General features: G+C 46.1%; 2 protein-coding genes across 5 annotated transcripts in view; one reads left to right on the forward strand and one right to left on the reverse strand.

Moving 5' to 3' along the window:
• Positions 1-13157, reverse strand: part of KLHDC4 (kelch domain containing 4) — a 50244-nt gene extending 37087 nt beyond the window's left edge. For 3 of the 4 annotated variants that reach the window (XM_078778686.1, XM_078778687.1, XM_078778685.1), the window contains exons 1-6: positions 13028-13157; positions 12304-12517; positions 7998-8089; positions 7711-7789; positions 7460-7558; positions 4940-5076 (exon numbers count right to left, since the gene is read on the reverse strand). In XM_078778686.1, coding sequence (XP_078634812.1) covers positions 4940-5076; positions 7460-7558; positions 7711-7789; positions 7998-8089; positions 12304-12402 — 506 coding nt within the window. In that variant the 5' untranslated portion in view covers positions 12403-12517; positions 13028-13157. The remainder of the gene's footprint in view (positions 1-4939; positions 5077-7459; positions 7559-7710; positions 7790-7997; positions 8090-12303; positions 12518-13027) is intronic. The other variant, XM_078778688.1, reaches the window with a different exon arrangement.
• The window catches only part of AP1G1 (adaptor related protein complex 1 subunit gamma 1), an 89104-nt gene continuing 76996 nt past the window's right edge, over positions 13133-25240 (forward strand). Inside the window, exon 1 of the mRNA XM_078778684.1 lies at positions 13133-13267. The gene's annotated coding sequence lies outside the window, so the exon portion shown is untranslated. The remainder of the gene's footprint in view (positions 13268-25240) is intronic.

Raw genomic sequence — 25240 nt, forward strand, 5'->3', positions numbered from 1 at the left:
ATATATATATATATATATATATATATATATTATATATATATATATATATATAATATATATATATATATATATATATATATTATATTATATTATATTATATATATATATATATATATATATATATATATATATATATATATATATATATATATATATATATATATATATATATATATATATATATATATATATATATATATATATATATATATATATATATCTATCTATCTCTATCCCTGGTGTTGGGCTAGCGGCTAGGGTGCCGGCTTAGGATCCTAGGATCCTGGGTTCGAATCCCGGTCAATCGCTGAATTAACGCCAGGGGGGTTGACAGCCTGTCATCCTTCCGAGGTCGGCAAATTGAGTACCAGTTCACTGGTAATTCCCTGCTTGTCGTTAAAGGTGGCAAAAAGGGTTGGCGTCAGGAAGGGCATCCGGCCATAAAACATTGTTTCAAAAAGGGGACCGAAAAACAACAACAACCACGGTTCCTGAAAAAGGCCAACCCCTGCTTGCGGGGAAAAATGACCTCTAAAGGTGGTTTTATATATATATATATATATACATATATATATATATATATATATATATATATATATAATTAAATATATATATATAATTAAATATACGTATATATATAATTAAATATATATATATAATTAAATATATATATATATATCTATCTATCTATAATTCCAGTAATCTCTGTGTGTGTGTGTGTGTGTATGTGTGTATGTCTGTGTGTTTGTCTGTGACCGCTGTTTCTCGACAACCACGGGTCCGATATACTTGAAACTTGCCAGGTATATTGCTGGGGACCCGAGGATGTGCCTTTTCAAGGTTTGAAATTAATCGGACAAGTAGTTACCGAGCTATGGCGATTTAGCCGTTCGCCGTTCGCTTTGGCGTTGCGAATGGACCAAACCATTTCATGTAAATAGAGGGGGGGGGGTTCTGTGGTCGTTGCGAATGGACCAAACCATTTCATGTAAATAGAGGGGGGGGATTGTCACCGTACTCGCAAGCCGTTCGCTTTGGCTTTGCGAATGGACCAAACCATTTCATGTAAATAGAGGGGGGGGATATAATTTTAGATATATATATAGTACGGGCATGCCCTAGTATCTATAATTCCAGTAATCTCTGTATGTCTGTGTGTATGTCTGTGTGTCGTTTGTCTGTGACCGCTGTTTCTCGACAACCATGGGTCCGATATACTTGAAACTTGCCAGGTATATTGCTGGGGACCCGAGGATGTGCCTTTTCAAGGTTTCATATTAATCGGACAAGTAGTTACCGAGCTATGGCGATTTAGCCGTTCGCCGTTCGCTTTGGCTTTGCGAATGGACCAAACCATTCATGTAAATAGAGGGGGGGGGGGTTCTGTGGTCGTTCGCTTTGGCTTTGCGAATGGACCAAACCATTTCATGTAAATAGAGGGGGGGGGGTTCTGTGGTCGTTACTGCCACGCGGTTTGGAATGTTTTTCCGAACGGGCACCCACGTACGGGCACGTCCTAGTATATATAATTCACCAAATGACTGTCTGTCTGTCGGTTCCCAGGTACCGCAAAAACGGCTGAACCCATCACAACAAAATTTTGGGTGGGTAATCCTGGGACCCCCTGGAGTAAAATAGGCTATATTGTTTTCCCAATTTTCCAGTTTTTCCAAACACGATGGAATAATATTTATTTACCGATATGAACAGTGATGTGGCTTTTATTGAAATTCTACAAATACTGTTTAGATTTTGATGATTTGCGTGTGATATGATTTAACGGATGTTTATATAAATCGTTTAAAATAAAAAAGCCTTCAATTTCTGATATTTTGCCTTTTCATTTAGGCCTCCCAAGTGAAGCCCCGCCCGTAGGGCGGGTACCGTCCATCCGTACCGTCCGTGTATATAAAGATAGCTCTCTGACATGGATGAATGCTGTGACGATACCGTCATGACTACGTCATGACTACAGCCCCGGAAAGGCCAAATGCAGCGCAAATATTCCAATATCAAAAGCTATTACCAAGCAGATGGAAAGAGAAGCTACCGCCTAGATTCGCCATTTTTGGGGCTTGTCAGGACAGCACTTCGCTGTTCCATCCACTTTTTGACTTTGAAGTCTCACAGCTCTATACTGGTTAATGATGCACACCTTCCACGCACACCACGACGGGTGCCCTTCCGCCAGGTTCTCCCATCTCAACCAAGGAACTCTGTGGTTCTGTCTGTGGTCATTTAGTTCTTGCTCACCTCTCTGACCAAGGTCCTTCTTGCCCAGTTGCTCAGTTTGGTTGGACTGCCAGCTCTAGGAAGAGTCTGGGTAGTTCCATATTTTTTCCATTTCTTAATAATGGAGCTCACTGTTCTCTTGGGAACTTTCAACACTCTAGAAATTGTTTTATACCCTTCCCCAAATCTAGGCCTCCTCACAATTCAATCTCGGAGTATTGTTGCGGATCTCAGCGCCAGCCTTTTCCCCTTACCAAGGGGGGATTGGTCCCCTTGTTTTTGACTGACCGACGGGACCGGGTCCAAGCAGATGGAAAGAGAAGCTGCCGCCTAGATTCACCATTTTTGGGGCTTGTCAGGACAACACTTCGCTGTTCCATCCACTTATTGACTTTGACGCCTATGACGTCCTTCCCGGACAGCGCGAAGTAGGGTCGTAGGACTAATCACTAATACCTAAGTACTCGCGCCGCCCAGAAATGAGGAAATAAGCCCCGCCCAAATCACGGGTGTTGGTGGATACGCCCAGCGGTAGCGAACCCGTGACCCGAGCCGTTAGCTATGACTAAACCCGATCCAAGCGGTTCTTAATCGTGCCACGCTTACCCAATGGAGAAAATCATAGAAACGGACGAATTTGGAAGAAAGGAAGAACAGAATTTATTTACACTTTGTACAATAATCAGAAGAAGAAAACACAGTGCAGTCTTAATCACAGTCTTAACTTATCCCTGGACAAACGGGCCCGTTCACAATCAGACACACTCACACGGGGTTGCAGACGAACAGGTCGATGGTCCAGGGATGGCGTCCAGGCAGCTCGCTCTCTGGTCCCCAACTCACACCGCGAAGCAGATGAAACAGACGGCAGGAGCTCTCCGCGTGTCGTTTTCGCGCACGGGGTTATTACAGGGCGAACGTTAGGGCTGGCTTTGGCGATTACACTGGCGGCTGCGGACGCGTACGTAATATGCGAATAGTTCAATATGCGCTTCTCAATCAAGGGCTCTCGACACTGTCGTGTGCACGCCGGTCCTCTGAGTCCTCCAACCAGTGCTTGGCTTCAGCCCTCTCGATACAGTTCTCTTGCACTCGAGCGCCTGCCTCTCCCTTCTCATAACTCAACTGAGCACCGCGCGCATCCCTTCTCATAACTCAATCGAGCACCGCGCATCCCTTCTCATAACTCAACTCCAAGACTCGAGCGCCTGCCTCTCCCTTCTCATAACTCTATTCAACATCGCGCATCCCATCTCATAACTCAATTGAGCACCGCACATCCCTTCTCATAACTGAGGGCCTTGCGCCAAGGGTTTTATTGCCACGCCCGTGGAACCCTCTGGAACTTGCCAGATGCGCCCTTACCACGCCCTATCACGCCATGCCCTCCGAGCCCTGGTTGGCTGGGAGCCCTTACCGTCACCGCCTCTGACGTGCTCCTCGACTCTGCCACACCCCGACCTTGCGCTCCTCCCTCTTTTCAGGCCTACCTCGTGTCACTTGGCTAGTTTCGAGCCAACAAAGGGCAGCGAACGCTGCTGGCGGCCAAAGCGTAACAAATTGCGGGTAGCCAAAGCGTAACAAACTTGAGGGATGCCAAATGGGGCGCAGGATCAATTATGCCCACTGATGTAATTTGGGGGTGGCGCAAAGATGAAAGGACCAAAGCTCATTTCTTTACACAACGCAGATATTACTAGGGAAATGGCCTACTCTTACACATACTATGACATAACTAATACTCTAAGTGGGCCTACGTGTTGCTTGTGGACTAACTATGGGGGGCAAACCTTTAACCTTTAATGATGTCATATTTACAATCTCAAAACCGTATCAATATGTATGTATGTACTGTACATGGAACATGATGTTCAACGCCGACAAGTCATGTGCTCTCACATAGATGCTCCAGAAGGATCGGCAGTCAGAATATCCAATTCACTTCTCTAAACAGCCATTGGAAGAGGCACAATCTTTGGAACCGTTTGGCCTCACTATCTGCCATGTTTTGTGGGAGAATCGTATATAAATCGAAGGCATGTTGCTAAGGCATTCCTGAACCGCACTGAACCCATCACCATGTTGGGCTTTCATATGGAGCTGCATGGAGTATGGTTCCCTAATCTGGTTTGGTGCTCCTGTTGCAATCTAAAATGAGGCCTTCTAGACTATTGGAATCTCAAAGCAGGAGCATTCCCAAGGACTGTCACTCTCCCACAAGCCAGAAGATGGTGGGCTCTCTATGCTTACATCTTTGCTCGACTCTTCCTGCACTACTACCAAACCCTCACCTGCTCACTCTCCCCAAGACCAGACTGGTTGCATTCATTTGACATTTGTCCCCTTATTCTCCCGATTGTGGAATCATCTCCCTGGGTCCATTGGCTCATTTTCCTCACTTCAGTCATTCAAACGCGCTCACCCATGAAAATCCACAATCTCTTCTACACTCATTGATTCTTCCCTATTCTGTTCGTCTCCAGAGATTCCACTTTTCTCCTCATGCATGTCCAACCCCACCACACCCTTTGGTCGTTTATGAACCTGCTGCCCATGTCATTTAGTCCCTCACTTGTACAAAAATGATTCTCAGAGAAACTTGGGATAAGCACTAAAATTCTACCGACAAAAAGGCAGTGCTGCCTACATCCTCCTGAGCAGATACAAATATAACATCAAAGTAATCACAGAGCAAACTGCACCTTACCTGACCTCTTCCCAGGTCCTGGTGTTGAGATGCAACACCCACAAATCTTTATAGTGATAAAAGATTTCACCATTGGGTGAAGCAAATTCACCTCCAAATAGCCACATCTGCCCACCAGCGCTTGGGATGACCACAGCCTGCGGATCAAATAGGTCAGGGCCCGGATAACGATGTCACAAATTACCACTCTCCGAATGCGACGTGGCTCCTTTAAACCCAAAACATGCAGCAACATCTATCTCACGTGAGGCACGCTCTTAACCTGCAACTCGAGTGAAGGATGGATTTTAACAGAGTTATAAACTTAAATTTGCATGACACAATGAGGCAATGACATGGAACAACTAACTTAGAAGCAAACTAGAACGGCACTCTTCAACGTCGTGACGTCTACCAATATGCCTCCACCCACATTATACATCATTATACATACTTGTATCAAGTTTGATTTAAATCCCTTCAGCTGTTCTCAACTATCACATATTTACCTGACATGGCCTCTGACCTTTGATGCCAAAATATAATCAGTTCATCTGTGCATCATAATATATATACTGCCTTCAGAAAGTATTCACACCCCTTGACTTTTTTCACATTTTGTTGTGCTACAAATGGATTAAATTTTAATTTTTTGTCACCGATCTACATAAAATACCCCATAATGACAAAGTAAAAACTGAAATGAAATACTTGAAAATGAAAATAATTATTGAAAATGAAATACAGAAATATCTAAATTACATAAGTATTCAACCCCCTGAGTCAATACTTCATAGGAGCGCATTTGGCAGCAATTGCTGCTTCGAGTTTTCGTGGGTATGTCTGTATCATTGCATGTCTGGATTTGGGGAGTTTCTCACATTCCTCCTTGCAAATTTGCTCAAGCTCTGACAGGTTGGATGGGGAGCGTCGGTGAACAGCAATCTTCAAGTCCTTCCACAGATTCTCAATGGGATTCAAGTCTGGGCTTTGGCTGGGCCACTCAATAACTTTATGTTCTTGTTCTGAAACCATGCCAGTGTGGCTTTGGCTGTATGTTTGGGGTCATTGTCCTGTTGGAATGCAAATCTTCACCGCAGACTGTCTTTTTCCTCTGAATCAGGTTCTCCTCAAGGATTTGCCTGTAATTGGCTCCATTCATTGTTCTCTCTATCCTTACAAGTCTCCCAGTCCCTACTGCTGAAAAGCATCCCCATAGCATAATGTTGCTACCACAAAGCTTCATGGTAGGGATGGTGTTAGATGCGTGATGAGCTGTGCTCGGTTTCCGCCAGACGAAGCGCTTTGCATTCACGTCAAAGAGTTCAATTTTCGTCTCATCAAACCACAGAATATTTTGCCTCATGCTCTCAGAGTCTTTCACGTGCCTTTTAGCAAACTCCAGACATACTATCATGTGCTTTTTCTCAGGAGTGTCTTCCACCTGTCCACTCTCCCATTAAGCCTAGATTTGTGAAGTTCTGCAGAGACGGGTGCCCTTCCGCCAGGTTCTCCCATCTCAACCAAGGAACTCTGTGGTTCTGTCTGTGGTCATTTAGTTCTTGCTCACCTCTCTGACCAAGGTCCTTCTTGCCCAGTTGCTCGGTTTGGTTGGACTGCCAGCTCTAGGAAGAGTCTGGGTAGTTCCATATTTTTTCCATTTCTTAATAATGGAGCTCACTGTTCTCTTGGGAACTTTCAACACTCTAGAAATTGTTTTATACCCTTCCCCAAATCTAGGCCTCCTCACAATTCAATCTCGGAGTTCTATGGACAGTCCCTCGGACTTCATGATAGGGTTTCAGCTCTGACATGGTGTCAACTGTGGGACCTTGTATAGAAAGGGGTGTTTCTTTCTAAATCATGTCCAATCAATTGCATTGCCCACAGGTGGACTCCAATCAAGTTGTAGAGACATCTCAAGGATCATCAAAGGAAATTGGATGCACCTGAGCTCAATTTGGAGTGTCATAGCAAAGGGGTTGAATACTTATTGACTCAAGACATTATCAATACTTATTGACTCGAGACATTTCAGCTTTTCATTTTTAATTATTTTGTAAAAATTCCAAAAGAAAAAAAAAAAGAATTCCACTTTGACATTATGGGGTTTTATGTGTCGATCAGTGTCAAAAAGTCTCAATTTAATCAATTTTAAAATCAGGCTGGAACACAACAAAATGTGAAAAAGACAAGGGGTGTGAATACTTTCTGAAGGCACTGTACTTGTACCAGGTTTGGTCAAAATCCCATTACTGCTTCACAAGTTAGCGCAGTAACATATTTTTTTACCAAACAGAACCTCTGACCTTTGGCCTCTTGACCCCATAATCTAAGCAGTTCATCTTTGCATCATTATACAAACTTGCACCAAGTTTAATTTAGATCCCTTCAGATGTTCGTAAGTTATTGCGGTAACAAAAATGTATCACGAACAGATGGACGGACAGACAGACAGACAGACAAACAGACAGGAGTGAGCCTGTTGCTTAACCCTGCTTTTCACTTCATGTGCATGGGGTAAAAAGACAAGTTAATCACCTGGTGTGCACAGCGTGGTGCGGGAGCATTGGGAATGCCCACTTTGGTCCAACAGTTTTTCTTAATGTGGTACACGTAAAGATCGTTGTAGACAAAGGTCTGCAGACAAAGATTGTATATAGGATATTTGTTGTCAATTTGTCATTTTCTCCACGTTGCACTACATTGGACGGAACTCTAGCTTTAAGAAATTGGAAAAAAGAGCCACTGGTGGGCATTACTTTGCGCTCATCTGGATCAGGATTCCTTACCCTTTGTCCATTGAAGTACTCGCCACCAAATAGCAGCAATTCCTCCCGTTCAGGATGTGCCACTAGCGAAGCGTTCATTCTGCAGGACGTATGATGCTTCATCATCAACCTTACTCATTTCTATATAACACGTATAATATCATATGCCTTCCCAATCAGGCCGTTCTAACGAGAACAAATTGGGTTACGACCAAATTGAAACGAGAACAAAGCGTCAAGTTTGAATTATAAACTTTCCGCAACAGAAAAAGATTAACTCAAGGGAACGGTTACAGAAAGGCAATTACCTTGGGGGAGGAGCTTCACACTGGGTCTCTATAACCTGGGTCTTCTTGGCATCCATTTCCCGAAATTTCGCAATCATCGTCTCTAGATCTTCCTGCAAATTAAAACACAGATTGGCAAAAGTTTAACAAAACCAAACATAATTTGACGTCGTGACATCGACCGGTTATGCCTCCACCCACATTATTACATCATGATGCATACTTGTACAAAGTTTGATTTAAATCCCTTCAGGTGTTCTCAAGTATCACATTTTTACTTAACATGACCTCTGAGTTTTGACCTCATAATCTAATCAGTTTATCTTTACATTATTATACATACTTGTACCAAGTTTGACTCGGATCCATTCAGCCGTTCTGAGGCTATCACGGTAACGTAAACATATCACGGACACACGGAAGGACGGACGGACAACCCGAAAATATAATGCCTTTGGCGACTTGGTCAGCGGAGGCATAAAAATAAATTGCAAATTTACATAGATTTACAATAAATTGCAGATTTTTTGAAAGAGGTTCTGTTCCAACATCAGTATCCATATAGCAATCAATCTTTTGATTACTTAACTTGCTACATATTGGGTTTTCATCTGGAGAGTACAAAACAGCCGTGGCCTAATTTATGGACCAGTAGGCATCCTTTGAACAAAAATACAACAATATTGTTACATTTTATTTATACAATATTGTTACATTTATATGGGAATAGAGCCTGTGATGGATGGTGAAGAGAAACAGGTTGAGATGGTTTGGTCATGTGTTGAGGAAGGATGAAAGTGACTGGTTGAGAAGAGTGATGGAACTGAATGTAGAAGGAAGTAGAGGACGGGGAAGACCGAGAAAGACTTGGCTAACGGTGGTGGAAGAAGAAGAAATGCGGGCAAGGGGGTTATAACAAGGGGAGATGCAGAAAATAGGGCAAAATGGAGAAGATTGTCATGGGGACCACAAGGCTAGCCCCCACTCTAGCAGGGAAAATGGCCTTAAAATGCCTGTTGTTGTATTGTTACATTTATAAAGGTAGGTAAAAAGATCCCATATGAAAGGTAGGATTGTATAATTGTAGCATGGACAGTGGATGCGTAGGAGAAATCTTGACGTACTTAAGCAGGGAAACTGTAGCTTAAGATTGTTGATGTGTCTTCACACGAGGGGTGAAGCAGTACTAATTAGTGCAGGGATTAAGGCTAATTTTCCCCAGTATGTGATTTCCCCTCCACAATTTTCCCTTTACGTTTTGCCGACAAGGCCAACCATGTAAACTTCCTTTAAACAACAACCACCGTCGACAAACGCCAAGCAGAGCCGATCGGACAAAGCCCCGCCCAAAGGACCTAATGAGGAAAAAGGCCACGCCCCCAGGGGGGGGATTAGGTGGGGGGGAGGGTGGAGAGAAAGCCGTCAGGCCACGTCCCGATTGGCGGCCATGAGTGAAGAAGAAGAGCGCGCATCCTCTCGATCTTGGCTCGGGTAGGATGCTGGCCATTTTTGAAGGAGTGGACATTTTTGGCTTTACGAGGGAGGAGATCGTGGACAAATGGCTTGGTGGAGAAGTGGGAGGTTATTTCGCGATGGAACGGACCCTGGGAGTACGAAGCGGAGTACGTGTGTGAGGAGAAGGGAATGCTGGTAGTACTCGCCTCCTGCCTGTGGAGCACTTACGGGCCGTCACCATCTTTGGAGCGCTTCCCGCACGAGTGGCTACATTGAACTTCGCCACCGCCGCTGACCTTACAGAAAGCCATTTGGGACACGAGCTAAGTGCACTATAAAAAGGGATTTTATTTTATTTTATTATCTTTTCCCATGTCTGTTTCCGTGTGTGGAGGTACCTCAAAATATAATTTTAGTTTTTACCTCAGCATTCATTTTATTCTTTGGGTTATTTTCATTAAATTTGTATTTGTTGAATTTACTGTCGTGTTTGCGTGTTTTGTAGTTTCAGAGTCAACCCGTGTGTTCTGTTCAAGTAAACACTTCGCATTCCTTCATCCTGCGCGCGACAAAAATACCGCCATTTTTTGGGCTGCCGCCTCGGGAGTAAAACTGTTCGGCCATTCGTCCAAGGGTGATTTTAATCGCTAAGGACTGGATAATATTTTCCAATTTACATCAATAAGCGAAAAATAACCCCTCCATCTAGCACATGAACACACGGACGCAGAAGATCTGCAGAATGATATGAATGCTGTAATGACCTGGGCAAACAAACGGCAACTCCCTTTCAACGTGGCCAAGTGCAAAGTAGTCCATTATGGACGAAAACAACAGAAGTTCAACTATTCAATGACTGGCAAAGATGGGCTTCAATAAATCAAAGTTGAGAATAGTGAAAAGGATTTGGGAGTACTCTGAGACCACTCTGCCCTTCAGTGCCCATTCAGCTGATGTAGCTAGAAGAGCGAACGCAAAACTTGGTACCATAAAAAGATCCTTCTCAGCACTGAATGATAACGGTCTGCTCAAACTATATAAGAAAATTGTTCGCCCAACGCTTGAATACTGCAACCCTTTATGGTACCCCATGTTCAAGAAGTACTTGAAACGAATATGTACTTGAAAAAGTCCAGCAGAGAGCTACAAGGTTAGTAGTGGTGGTGGTTTGTATGTGGCCTGTGGAGACTTGGCTGCATCATTTTCTCGAAGCTGTGCCGCTGATGCAATGCCCCATTAGCAGTCCACTGGCACTCATTTTGCCAACCTCAGAAAACCACCTGGTGTTAATTCAATGCTCTGACAGGAGCCCAGGACCCTAAGATCTCAAGCCACCTTAACCATTAAGCCAACACCAGGCTTAGCCACAAGATTACTACCCAATATCCGTCATCTGGAATATCCTGAGACCAAAATTCCTGAAACTCCCCACACTTGCTTACACAAGGCAAAGGGCTGAACTCTTCCAGATCTTTATGATAAATGGAATTGATCACATTGCTGATTGAGGCTCAGATATTTTTCCAGCACCAGAGTGATGAAGTGGACATCTTCAGAAAATGAGGAAACAGCAGCACAGAACCAATACAAGAAGAAATGCACTCTCAATGAGAAACATTAACAGCTGTTCAGCCCAGTCCAGTCAACCAGTTCAAATCAGCCCTGGAAACACACTGGAAGGAAGTATACGCCATACCGACGAAGGGCTGATGTAACGAGGGGCAAATAAGCTGCGCTTCAAGTCTCTACATCCAAGTAAGTAAAATCAAGAGGACACTTTTAAAATTGGGAAAAGCAAGTGCAGCCCGAGCTAATTCAAGTGTCTTAATCTCTTTGTTGACATTTGAGACACCAATGACGTCATTTGCACCTCTGCTAACATTGGAGACACCAATGACATTATTTGCACCTCTGCTGATATTGGAGACACCAATGACGTCATTTGCACCTCTGCTGACATTGGAGACACCAATGACGTCATCTGCACCTCTGCTGACATTGGAGACACCAATGAGGTCATCTGCACCTCTGCTGACATTGGAGATATCAATGACGTCATTTGCCCCTCTGCTGACATTGGCGACACCAATGACGTCATTTGCACCTCTGCTAACATTGGAGACACCAATGACATTATTTGCACCTCTGCTGATATTGGAGACACCAATGACGTCATTTGCACCTCTGCTGACATTGGACACACCAATGACGTCATCTGCACCTCTGCTGACATTGGAGACACCAATGAGGTCATCTGCACCTCTGCTGACATTGGAGATATCAATGACGTCATTTGCCCCTCTGCTGACATTGGCGACACCAATGACGTAATTTGCCCCTCTGCTGACATTGGCGACACCAATGACGTCATTTGCACCTCTGCTAACATTGGAGACACCAATGACATTATTTGCACCTCTGCTGATATTGGAGACACCAATGACATTATTTGCACCTCTGCTGATATTGGAGACACCAATGACGTCATCTGTACCTCTGCTGACATTGGAGACACCAATGACGTCATCTGCACCCCTGCTGACATTGGAGCTATCAATGACGTCATTTGCCCCTCTGCTGACATTGGCGACACCAATGACGTCATTTGCGCCTCTGCTGACATTGGCGACACCAATGACGTCATTTGCTGGAAAAGCAAAACCGTTGGTCTGCCCGACTTCATAAGGACAATGATAACGTTTTGCGACATTTTGGCTTGAAGTTTCAAAATGCCGTTAATGACATTTATTACACGTCGTAATTACATCTTAAATGACATCTCGCAGTTCCCAACTCATGGGATTTTCTGTGATATTAAAACTAAAAGGTAATAAACTCTCCAAGTTCTATGATTATCAAGACGTCCCCTTACCTCGTCTCGTTTAGAGCGTTTATTCAGTTTCTTCTCCATCTTCGCAACGTTCTTCTCCACACCTTTTCCCTTCTTCTTGTTCTGGCTTTTCTTCCCCATAATGCCTAATGGTCGGTGCCCAAACAAACACAACACCCACGTGGACGACTATACGTGACCCCGGAAGCGATATCCGTAAGGTCAAGTGCGTATAACCTCCCTTTCTTTGTATTATCTGCAGAAGAGTTAATAAGAGGAATAAATGAATGCAAAAGTCTAACAGAATATTTACAAACTATTCCCCCCCCCCCATAAAAAGGTTTTAAAAAAAAACTGTGCTGAACTCGTTATATACACCCTAAGTGTACTCACGAAATACCGCTTGTTATATTCAATTTTTCACAAAGTAGGTGATTATTCTTTCAACAAGGTACATAAAGCTACGTCATAATACATGATTTTAAAAGGATAACAAAGAGTTTGGGTTATAAACCATTTTATATCATCTTGCTTCGATTGCTATGGAACGCTTACATTTCATTATCCATTTTTCAAGGCTTTAAGCGTAATCATTATTACCACACACTTTAAAATGTATTTAGTTTGAAAAGGTACTTTTATCGTTTGCTTCAGAACCATGAATCGTGGAACGATCGTGACGTCACTCTGCGCCACGAAGCGCGATGACGTCATCACTATCTCCACTTCTTACCCGTTTGTCGCTTCAACATTTGCAATTTTTTACCTCGTTTTCTGGTGTCTGGCACCCACAACCGATTGTATTATACGATTTCTCTAGCCGGGCGTCATCCGTTCGTCGTCAACATCCGCCTCGTCGTCAACATCCGCCACGTCACACATCCGGCCCCGGCGACGCGACTCCCACAGCGATCCGTCCGCTGCGCGGCACTACATTCCTGCGGCCGCCATCTTGCGCGGCCTCGCCCGCCGAGGACGATCCTCTGACCGGCTTTTCACGCCTCCGGTGAGAAATCTGATTCTTACGCCAATCGTTCGGCGATCGGTGAGCCATTCCCGAAGCGTCTTTGTTCCTACGTTCATCTTCTAAGCATTTGCTCCTCACCATCGCCTTGTCTTCGTCAGTCGGCCTCGCGTGTGATTTATATCCCGCGACCAACACTACTCGAGACCGTGGCCTGAGGCCTGGTTTTTTTTCGACCCTCTGCTCTCATTTTTCGCTCCCCAGAGCTTTTCAAACCTCCTTAACGAGGTCTCCATACAATCATATGAACCCGTTTAACTTAAGTGATGCGAGAAGGAAAGAATTGCTGCCGTTTTCGCTTTAGCCCAAAAATTGTATCAATGGAAGACGCTTGAAGTCTGAAGTTCGAGGAAACCATTTTACGTGTTTACTTAAGATCTTTTTTGTAAACATTTTGCTCTGTGCTCTGTAAGTTCGTTATACCAACCTATCAATCCGGACGGTGCGAGAGGTGAGTGTTGTACCTTGTGGAACCTGATGACACGTTTCCATCAGTAGCTGCATGATTTGATGTCGCTCGTCGAATGGAAACACTAGCAGCTGGTATACCGCTTCATTGATGAGGTGTAAATGCACTTTCCTTTATGTGAGTTGGGAACGTGGCCTTCTTCAGCACCTGCAACTGCAAGGTGGTGGTTCTGGTTGAATGTTTCGGAGGAATTCCTGGCATTGCAACATTGACGTCAATCGAGTGGAATGATGGATGAAGGAATACGTCTTTGTGTCTTTCGAAAGAAAGAAAGAAAAAACTATTACAGGAGTCCGACAGAATGGTGCAAAGGTAGCACACCTACCTCTGACCTGTCTAGTCTGGGTTCGATTCCCGACCTGATTATAACCATAAGGTGTACGTGCTTCCCTGGCTGGGCGTTTTCGTCTCTCGGATAGACGTTAAGCCGGCTTCCCTGTCCACTGGTGTTGGCACGTGTGACTTTCAAAATGGCGTGAACCTCGCAAGAATGCTAGGTGCGCATGCACAGAAACCCAGGGAAACGGCCGTGTTCTGGGCAATATACAGTAAATAGTGTGTGTGTGCGAGATGAGGATTGTTACCTAAAATGGCTCGCAAAGCTTCTAAAAGAAGCCGAAAATACTTGGAAACGTACCTGCAACGAAGGGGTATGCCTCGACACAATGGAATATCTGTACAACTTTCTGAACACGCCCAAAAAGCTAATAACTTGCAAACTCCTGAGGATGTTGGCTGAAGTTTTGTAGACGGGCACGTTCTACCCAAACCTTTGACCATCGCTGCCAATGATTGGACTTTGACCCTTGAGGGGTTACCTCGTGTGAACATGGCATGCTTGGTTATTTGATGGACGTGTGTAATTGGAATTCAACATTCAGCTGACCAGAGGGAGACGCTCTATCTGTTTTGGGTGCTTCTTAAATCCGATGGTAAGGTTATATCTGAGGCTTGTCAATGCACAGGGTAAGATTAAAATGATGATATTAATATTAATGGGATGAGAGTTCTATTTGGATTATACTAGATTTCTACATCTGTTGGTAAAAGGAGAAGTGTCCGTCCGTACGTGTGTTTATATCCACTGCTGTCACTCGATAATTGTATTTTAGAGCATTTATTGAATTTCTTTGGACGAGCTCGACAGATCTCATCCACGGTATTTATTGTATTCCTTGATTTCCGTGAGTCCAATTTGCATTCAGGAACAGAACAATTATGGTTAATCAAACGTCTTTAAATTGCCACTCTTTCGTCTAAATGCTGAAATATCATGTTTAAAAGACTCTTTGAATTAAAGATTTCATGCGAGTAACAGCAGGTTAAAAGTGCTCGATGAGCAGAACCGAGTTGATTTAAACGCGTGCGCACATGTGCACGCACACCCACACTCACCACATGTCGAAAGGCGTTGTTGGCATTCGTACGTCATTACGAAAGTCGCTTAATGATATACAGTAAAGAGCCCACCGAGTCTTTTGCAAAGAGTCAGGGCACCCTGAACGAATGACGACTTCCTGCTTAAGCCGCCTTTGGTCAAACGTCAGGCCTGGCCAGCCGGCTCGTAAAAGACTTAGGCCAAACTCCCTCTCCCCCCAGGAGAGTCATAATAATAACAACAACAATAATCATGCCATGAGGGAATGAATGATACATCACAGCATGGTGAACGGTTTGACAAAAAAACATCTGCTTTCAACTGGGTCAAACAGTTGGAGTTGGAAGTACATTTGGAAACCATTACCAGAATGGAAAGACATTGCTAATTATTCCCTTGGAGTGTGGTAACAAAAGAGAGGCTCGAAAGAGAGGGTCGAGACAGAGACAGGGTCCGGGACAGAGAGAGGGTCGAGACAGAGAGAGGGTCGAGACAGAGAGAGGGTCGAGACAGAGAGAGGGTCGAGACAGAGAGAGGGTCCGAGACGGAGAGAGGGTCCGAGACGGAGAGAGGGTCCGAGGCGGAGCGAGGGTCCGAGACGGAGAGAGGGTCCGAGACGGAGAGAGGGTCCGAGACGGAGAGAGTCCCCGAGACGGAGAGAGTCCCCGAGACGGAGAGAGTCCCCGAGACGGAGAGAGGGTCCGAGACAGAGGGAGGGTCCGAGACAGAGGGAGGGTCCGAGACAGAGAGAGGGTCGAGACAGAGAGAGGGTCCGAGACAGAGAGAGGGTCCGAGACAGAGAGAGTCCCCGAGACAGAGAGAGTCCCCGAGACAGAGAGAGTCCCCGAGACAGAGAGAGTCCCCGAGACAGAGAGACGGTCCGAGACAGAGGGAGGGTCCGAGGCAGAGGGAGGGTCCGAGGCAGAGAGGGGGTCCGAGGCAGAGAGGGGGTCCGAGGCAGAGAGGGGGTCCGAGGCAGAGAGGGGGTCCGAGGCAGAGAGGGGGTCCGAGGCAGAGAGGGGGTCCGAGGCAGAGAGGGGGTCCGAGGCAGAGAGGGGGTCCGAGGCAGAGAGGGGGTCCGAGGCAGAGAGGGGGTCCGAGGCAGAGAGGGGGTCCGAGGCAGAGAGGGGGTCCGAGGCAGAGAGGGGGTCCGAGGCAGAGAGGGGGTCCGAGGCAGAGAGGGGGTCCGAGGCAGAGAGGGGGTCCGAGGCAGAGAGAGGGTCCGAGGCAGAGAGAGGGTCCGAGGCAGAGGAGGCAGGGACAGAGGAGGCAGGGACAGAGGAGGCAGGGACAGAGGAGGCAGAGCCAGAGAAGGCAGAGCCAGAGAAGGCAGAGCCAGAGAAGGCAGAGACAGAGAAGGCAGAGACAGAGAAGGCAGAGACAGAGAAGGCAGAGACAGAGAAGGCAGAGACAGAGAAGGCAGAGACAGAGAAGGCAGAGACAGAGAAGGCAGAGACAGAGAAGGCAGAGACAGAGAAGGCAGAGACAGAGAAGGCAGAGACAGAGAAGGCAGAGACAGAGAAGGCAGAGAAACCGTCGTATTTATTGAAATGGCAGCATGAACGTTAAGCATTTAAAGCTGTATTTTGATCCTCTTTGAGACGATATCTTTTGACAATCGTACACTTTCATTGTAACCCAAACTGACTTGAAATGTTTCCAACTCTCCAGTGTCGGTTTGACTTACCAGGTGTTGACATCATCGTGACCTCGGAGTGAAGGTTAAGTTGGTGCGGTTAAAGCAGATATGTTGGACACGTATTGTAATAACAACCGTTCAATTTACCACTTCATTACCTACTTGTTGGTAATAAAAATTGTTGAGCAAACCTGTTGTGCCAGTGCTTCAGATGGAAAGGGAGTTGAGTGTAGTCTGTAGTGGTTGAATCGTTTGAACGTGAACAAAGACCCAAGCAGTGCGATATCTTGTGGGATTTAGCAAATGTCGTGGAATTCCATTCTGTAATTCCATGAACAAACGAGTCGCGTATTACCTGGCTTCTTGGATTGTTTGGGCCTGTTTTTCCATCAAGGTAGATGATTGTGTAACTTGAACAACTACATTATTTTAGCCCTATCCAGAGTCGTTCTGTGCGCATGTGTACACAGATCTACTCTGATATATAATATACTCTGATGAGGCTCTGCATTGTCGAATGCTTTGTTGTGTTGTTGGAGTAAAGTCATTAAATTTGGCTCTGTCTGTTTTTCTGAGATTGGTGTCAATGGGTAATGTTTAGAGGGCATGGATTGGATTTTCATTTTTTTTGGCCTGTGTGATATCGCAACCATGAGGAGGTTGGAAGGCCAGGTTCGTCCTGAAAAGTTTATTTATCTATCTATAATTCCAGTAATCTCTGTCTGTACGTTTGTTTGTCTGTGACCGCTGTTTCTCGACAACCACGGGTCCGATATACTTTTAACTTGCCAGGTATATTGCTGGGGACCCGAGGATGTGCCTTTTCAAGGTTTCATATTAATCGGACAATTACTTACCGAGCTATGTCCAAAAAACGATTCAACCAATCAGAGAGCAGCGAACGATCGCGTGTGCCGGCGTTGCGAATGGACCAAACCATTCCATGTAAATAGAGGGGGGGGTTCTGTGGTCGTTGCGAATGGACGAAACCATTTCATGTAAATAGAGGGGGGGGATTGTCACTGTACTCGCAAGCCGTTCGCCGTTCGCTTTGGCGTTGCGAATGGACCAAACCATTTCATGTAAATAGAGGGGGGGGGATATAATTTTAGATAGATATATAGTACGGGCATATATATAGTACGGGCATGCCCTAGTTTATTGCAATTATCAAAAGAGATTTTGGTACCACCCCACCGTTCATTTTGTCTGTGGTTCAGAAAAAACAATTTTATACATAGTCGAGGCTTATGGAAGAGCTAGTAGTACACTAAATGGATCAGGACGCAACAGGACAAAAGGAACAGCAGAGAAAGAGGGGAAAACACCAACAGCAGAGCCCAAAACACCAACAGCAGAGCCAAAGGCCAGGCAGAGGGTGGCGGACACCACAATGGGTGTGGGCAGGAATGGGTGGCAGGAGAGGATGCATGAGGTGGACACGATGGGTACAGAAGGAAACTGTCAGGAGGGAAAAAATGGAAATTTGGGTGGGCTTAACGGGGGGAGAAAAAAAAGTCATGGTTTTCGATTGGGGACGATCGATCCAAGATGGTGGTGGACAGGTGTCTTCAAGACCTGGAGGGGAGAATGAGATTGAAGATGATGTGCAAGTTGATTCTACAGGTGGGGGAAGGAGTAACAAATGAGTGGAGGTGAGCAATGATGTTGGATTTAGGTAGTTTCACCAGAATGGGGTTTGATGGTGGACCATGTGAGCCCTGTATGCAGAAACATAGGGGGTTGTGAGGGGACAAAGCACAGGAAGAGCAGAGGGTGCAAGACCAGAAAGGGGGCGGTAGAAGACAGAGAGACCACTGACATGTCTGCGATGGCGAAGTGCTCGGCCCATAGACTCGGATTGCTTTGCGAGATGGATTTCTTTTCTTGTAACCCAGAAGAACATGCAGCCTCCATGCCTTGAATCAGGTTCTTTCCTTTACCAAATCTCTCAACAGGCTTATTGAGTTCCCACATTGTATCTTGTTCAATTGTGGGGGGTTTACAGCAATATATGATTTTTGCTTAAATGGAAAAACTCGTGCTGACCAAAAAATACCCAGTTTTCTGTAGTTATTGCCTTCATGACCATGAACATGTTAAGTGTGAGAGGAAGGTAGATGAGGGGGAAGTGGAAGGTAGATGAGGGGGAAGGAGAAGGTGGATGAGGGGGAAGGAGAAGGTGGATGAGGGGGAAGGAGAAGGTGGATGAGGGGGAAGGAGAAGGTGGATGAGGGGGAAGGAGAAGGTGGATGAGGGGGAAGGAGAAGGTGGATGAGGGGGAACGCAGAAGGAGAAGGTGGATGAGGGGGAACGCAGAAGGAGAAGGTGGATGAGGGGGAACGCAGAAGGAGAAGGTGGATGAGGGGGAACAGGGAAGGAGAAGGTCCATGAGGAGGAAGGAGAAGGTGGATGAGGGGGAACGGGGAAGGAGAAGGTGGATGAGGGGGAATGCGGAAGGAGAGGGTGGATGAGGGGGAACGGGGAAGGAGAAGGTGGATGAGGGGGAACGGGGAAGGAGAAGGTCCATGAGGGGGAAGGAGAAGGTCCATTAGAGGATGGGAAGGTGGGTGACAGGGAAGTGGGTGGATAAGGTGGAAGATAGTGGTTGAGGGGGGGGGGGGGGATTGGTAAGGTAGAGCAGAGGCAGGGAGGGCTCAAAGACGTTCTTTTTGAATGTGTAATAGGTCCTTACTAACATAACCCTTACAAACTTTTTTTTCTGTTCTGCCAAAATTCAGATTTCCCTCCCTCCCCCCCAATTGTGACCTCAGCTTTCCCTCCCTCCCCCCCAATTGTGACCTCAGCTTTATGAAACGCATGTTTAATATGAGAGTTCTGATTGGTTTTTGCACCATCGCAATGTTTTTCCTTTTGACTTGTTCCCACGCCCAACAAGGTGTTTGACATCGGCTGAGTTCCTCAGCACTATAGGCTTTGTGTGATGTACCTTCAATAAGGTTCGATTGGTGCATTTAATAGATTGTGCGTTTAGGCACACTTTGCTTTCATTCAATGAGTGTGTGGAGGGCAGCGTGGACCGCGTCCGGTACGATAAGAGAACACAGTGCCTTTATGTTGCTTGTACCGATTGCAAGGGAGTCGGAAATGTTAACAATGTGCTTCAGTTTCTCAGCAGAAGTGGGATATTCAAGGGAATCTTTTCCCCACCCCTCAGTGTTGTTTGAAATGTTCTCGCGATTATGGAAATGTGACCCCCCCCGCCCCCGCCCCTACAACCCCAACCCATCCCCTCCCACCCTAACCCATCCCCTCCCACCCTAACCCATCCCCTCTCCCACTTGTGGTGACATTGTGAAATTTTATCATTTTTGGCTTGGTGGTGCTTTGCAAGCAATTTTTCCATGGTGTAGATGTTTTACTCGCTTGGCAGCAGTACAGCAATGCTTGTTAACCAAAGGTAGGAGTGGGGGCTTTTCGGGATGTGTGGTGCAATGGGGTTTTAAGGTGTGTGTAGGGATATGGGGACATTCAGGCACGTGCATGCGTGGTTTTTCAGGCATGTGCACAGCAGGGGCCTTGTCCCTTAAGGTGTGAGGCCTACCTGCCTGTTTTTATCCCCAATTTTATATATATATATATATATAAAGGAGGTGTGTGTGTGTGTGTGTGTGTGTGTGTGTGTGTGTGTGTGTGTGTGTGTGTGTGTGTGTGTGTGTGTGTGTGTGTGTGTGTGTGTGTGTGTGTGTGTGTGTGTGTGTGTGTGTGTGTGTGTGTGTGTGTGTGTGTGTGTGTGTGTGTGTGTGTGTGTGTCCGCCCGCCCGCTTATAACTCAAGAACTACACATCGGAGAAAAGTTTTAGACACAGATTCGGAATCAGCATAAAATCCCGGTGGTTTTAGGCTACGTTTTATTTTAATATCAATGGTCTAAAAAAACCGCGCCAGCTGCAATTCCATGGTGTCGTTTGTGGCGGCGCTAGACGTTCGGGGTGTATTGCAATGGTTTGTCGGGTTTGGCTGTGGGTCCAGAATAGCTCCCATTTCCTTATGTTCTTCCACTTTTATTTTGATTCTTCTGTTACAACGCCTTCCTTATCTACCTTATATCCCCCCGACGAGGCCTCTACATAATTTCATGCGGCGGAATTTCGTGCATTTTGAGTGAAAGAAGTGAGACGAAGTTGTAGGAGGAAGACGAGGCGCAGTCACTGTGGAGGCCTCGATCGTGAGTGGGAATGGCGGGAATTGCGTGCGTATCGCAAAGTAAAGGATCTCCATTCATTTCTGAACTTGCATTGGTGGATTGTTATACATCTGCATTATTTTTCATAAAAAAACTTTATGTTGAACTTAAAGGCTCCAAGCACGGACTATATATATAGCCCTCATTGAGGTAAAAATAAAAGTAAAAAGCCTGCTATCGCTTGCCAAGCTAGCCGTTCCCCCCTCCCCCTCCCCTCCCCCTCCCCCCTCTCCCTCTCCCCCTCCCCCCTCTCCCCCTTCCCCTCCCCTCCTGAAAAACCACGCGGGCGAAGCCGGGTACCTCAGCTAGTATATATATATAATATATATATCTTATATATATATATATATATATATATATATATATATATATATATATATATATATATATATATATATATATACGTATATATAATATATATATATATATATATATATATATATATATATATATATATATATATATATATATATACATACATACATACATACATACATACATACATACATACATACACACACACGCATACACACACACACACACACACACACACGCATACACACACACACACACACACACACGCATACACACACACACACACAACAACAACAGGCATTTTAAGGCCATTTTTCCCTGCTAGAGCGGGGTTTAGCCTTGCGGTCCCCGCGACAATCTTCTCCATTTTGCCCTATTTTCTGCCCTTGTTACCCCCCTTGCCCGCATTCCTTCTTCCACCACCTTTAGCCAAGTCTTTCTCGGTCTTCCCTGTCCTCTACTTCCTTCTACATTCATTTCCATCACTCTCCTCAACCAGTCACTTTCATCCTTCCTCAACACATGACCAAACCATCTCAACCTGTTTCTCTTCACAGCATCCATCACAGGCTCTATTCCCATCATCTTTCGCAATTCATCAATTGTCTTCCTCTCTCTCTCAACGATACTCCGCACATCCACCGAACCATTCGCATTTCCACCCTTTCCAGCCTTCGTTGCTGCTCTGCGTTCATTACCCATGTCTCGCTCCCAAAAATCATAACACTCCTCACACATGCAGCATACACCTTTCCCTTCAGCTTCAAAGACACCCCTCCTCGTCAGCACGCCACTCAGTTCCCGAAACTTCTTCCATGCACATCTCACTCCAGCAACCGTTGCCGAGTCTGATCCACCTTCTCCATTCAGCATGTCTCCTAGGTAGCAAAATGTTTTCACACCTTCCAGCTTCATGCCGTCTCCAAGATCCAACTCAACTTTCCCTCCATCTGCAGCTCCCTCTGTGCATACCTCACACTTGAATGTAGCTGCCACACTGGTTAGTGACCCTCTCGGACCACTACATTTTCGATGAACCCACTCAGCGCACATTGTACATTGAATGGAGTTCATTCCGACACCCTTCCTGCACACAGCACACGGCCACTTCCGAGTTCTTTCCACCTCACCACATGCTTTACCTTTTGCCGATATTCACCTTCAGACCTTTTGCCTCCATACATTCCTTCCACTTGTTCATCTTCTCCTTCAGTCCATCCATACTTTCTGCGATCAACACCAAATCATCTGCATACAACAACTCCCATGGTAAACCCTCCTTTACATTCCGAGCCAGCACCTCCATCACAGCTACAAATAGTAGTGGACTTAGTACCGACCCCTAATGCACTCCCACCTTCACGTCAAACTCACCACTGTTCCCGTCCTTCGTCCTTTCAGCTGTGCGCGCTCTCTCGTACATTGCCATCACTACTCTGATCAATATATTGTTGCGGATCTCAACGCTGGCCTTCTCCCCTTACCAAGGGGGGATTAGTCCCCTTGTCTTTGACTGACCAGGCGCGACCCGAGGCCTATGACGTCCTTTCCGGACATTGCTAAATAAGGTTGTAGGACCAGATTCGTTATTACCTAAGTACTAGCGCTGACCTGAAACGAGGAAATAAGCCTCGCACGAATCACGTGTGTTGGTGGATACGCCGAGCGGTAGCGAACACGCGATCCGTGCCGTTATCAATTACTAGACCCCGATCCAAGCGGTTCTTATTCGTGCCACGCTTACCCAATGGAGAAATCGCAGAAGCGGTCGAATTGGGAAGAAAGGAAGAACAGAATTTATTCACACTATTTACAATGATGAGAAGAAGAAGACACAGTGCAGCCTTAATAACAGTCTTAACTTACTCCCCAGACAAACGGCCCGTCACACACAGACACTCACACGGGGATTGCAGATGAAGGTCGGCACGTCCAGGGATGGAGGGCACGTCCACGGATGGTCAGCTCTTTCCGGTCCCCAGCTCGTACCGCGAAGATGGATAGTAGAGACGGCAGGAGCTCTGCGTGTGTCGGTGGCGCACACGGGGTAATACGGGGTGAACGGTAGGGTCTGGGCTCTGGCGGTTAATACTGGCGGCTGTTGCCGCGTTCACTCGCGTGGCTGCGTACGTAATAGGCGAATAGCCTCGAAGCGCTAACACAATGAAGTGCTCTCAACCAGCCCTCGTCAATTGCTTCTCTCTCGTGCAAGTCCTCACTGCAGTCCTCCGACAAAGCACAATTCCTTCCAGTCCTGACCAAGTCCTGTTTAAGGGCTTAGTGCGGTGACTTTTATAGGCCCGCCCCGCGAGCCTTCTCGCACTTGCTAGCCGCGCCTTACCACGCCCTATCACGCCATGCCTTTAGAGCCCTGGTTGGCTGGTGGCCCTTACCGTCATCGCCTCTGACGCGCTCCTTGACGCCGCCCCACCCCGACCCCGCGCTCCTTCCTCTTCTCAGGCCAACCTCGTGTCACTTGACTAGCGAGCGAAGAAAGGGCAGCGAATGCTGCTGGCAGCCAAAGCGTAACAAACTGCTGCGGGTAGCTCAAAGCGTAACAAAATGAGGGATCAGCCAAATGGGGCACGGGATCAATTCTGCCCATAGGTGGATTTGGAGGGTGGACGCAAAATGAAAGGACCTAAACTCATGGCTTTACACAACGCAGATATTACTAGGGGAAATGGCCTAGACTCACACATACTATGACATAACTAATACTCTCAGTGGGCCTACGTGTTGCTCATGGACTAACTATGGGGGGCAAACCTTTAGCCTTAAATGATGTCATATGTACAAATCTCAAAACCGTAGCACTGCCCCCCTCCTTCGCCAGGCTCGTCCCCGAGCCGAACCCACACAGGTGAGAACGACCGGTTTTGAGCAAGGTTCAGGACTACTCTTTAAATTCCGTGTGACACTTAGATGTGGTTCCCCTCTACATTTAATCTAACACCCTGTATGCGACAGTTTTACAACACTAGATATGTCCCACCTACTGCGTTGTGTACGAACTAACAGACTCACACCCACAGCTAACCGAATTGCGGAATGAATTCTCAAACTATACATAAAGCCGGTGTGGAGCATGTTATTTACAAGACTAACTAATTATTTACATCTCTATAATCCAGGACCTGTTCTTTTGTGGGAAAGAAATTTGTGAGGAGAAAAACACAATGCAATACACCAATACACCAGAATGCACAAAAAAAAAATGCACAAAAATGCACAATCACATTTCATAATAAATGCTGGCTTTTGCTGCTGGGCTGCTGCTTGGCTGCGTCTTCTTGCTTCGTCTTCAGTGTGCCATAATAAAAACTTGAGGTCTTTTTTCCTGACACCAAAGCATAAAATGCACAAACCGTGTCCGTTTTTATTTGCAGGGCCAATCTTATGTGGTCTATCCGCGTGACATTGACGCCACTTAGAACCAGTGGTCCGCAGGTGCAAGGTAATGCTTGCAGCAATTGTCTGCTCAGCAAAGATGCCAGGCCACAGAAAGTGTGGTCCATAGGGTGTATAATGCGCAGCAAAAGGTAGCAGAGTGCAGCTGCACAGGTGTAGCAAAGTGCAGCCGCACAGCTCAGTGTTCCTGCACACTCCCCTCCAAAACAAATGGGTCCATGGGTGGGGAGGAGAGACAAAGCAGAGTTAGGCAGAGGAAAGGGCGCAAAGGTACACATCAATCAAGGCAATGCAACATGAGGGGCGCGGGGAGAGCGAGCAGAGAAAGCTCGTCCCTAACCGTTCGTACCTCCCCCCCCCCCCCCCCCCCATGTCAGCCTACACTACCCTTGCCCTTCCCTGTATTTACACTTTACAAATTCGTCACTACGTCTTGTCTCCCATATCCCCTCTAAACCAAATTCGTCGTCCAATCCCTCCCAAGAAGGAAGAGATGGAATTACACACAATCTCTCATCCCGTCGAGATGCGTCTCA

The sequence above is a fragment of the Myxine glutinosa genome, chromosome 5 (assembly GCF_964187855.1).
Source record: "Myxine glutinosa chromosome 5, kmMyxGlut1.1, whole genome shotgun sequence".
In the NCBI taxonomy this organism is placed as follows: domain Eukaryota; kingdom Metazoa; phylum Chordata; class Myxini; order Myxiniformes; family Myxinidae; genus Myxine; species Myxine glutinosa.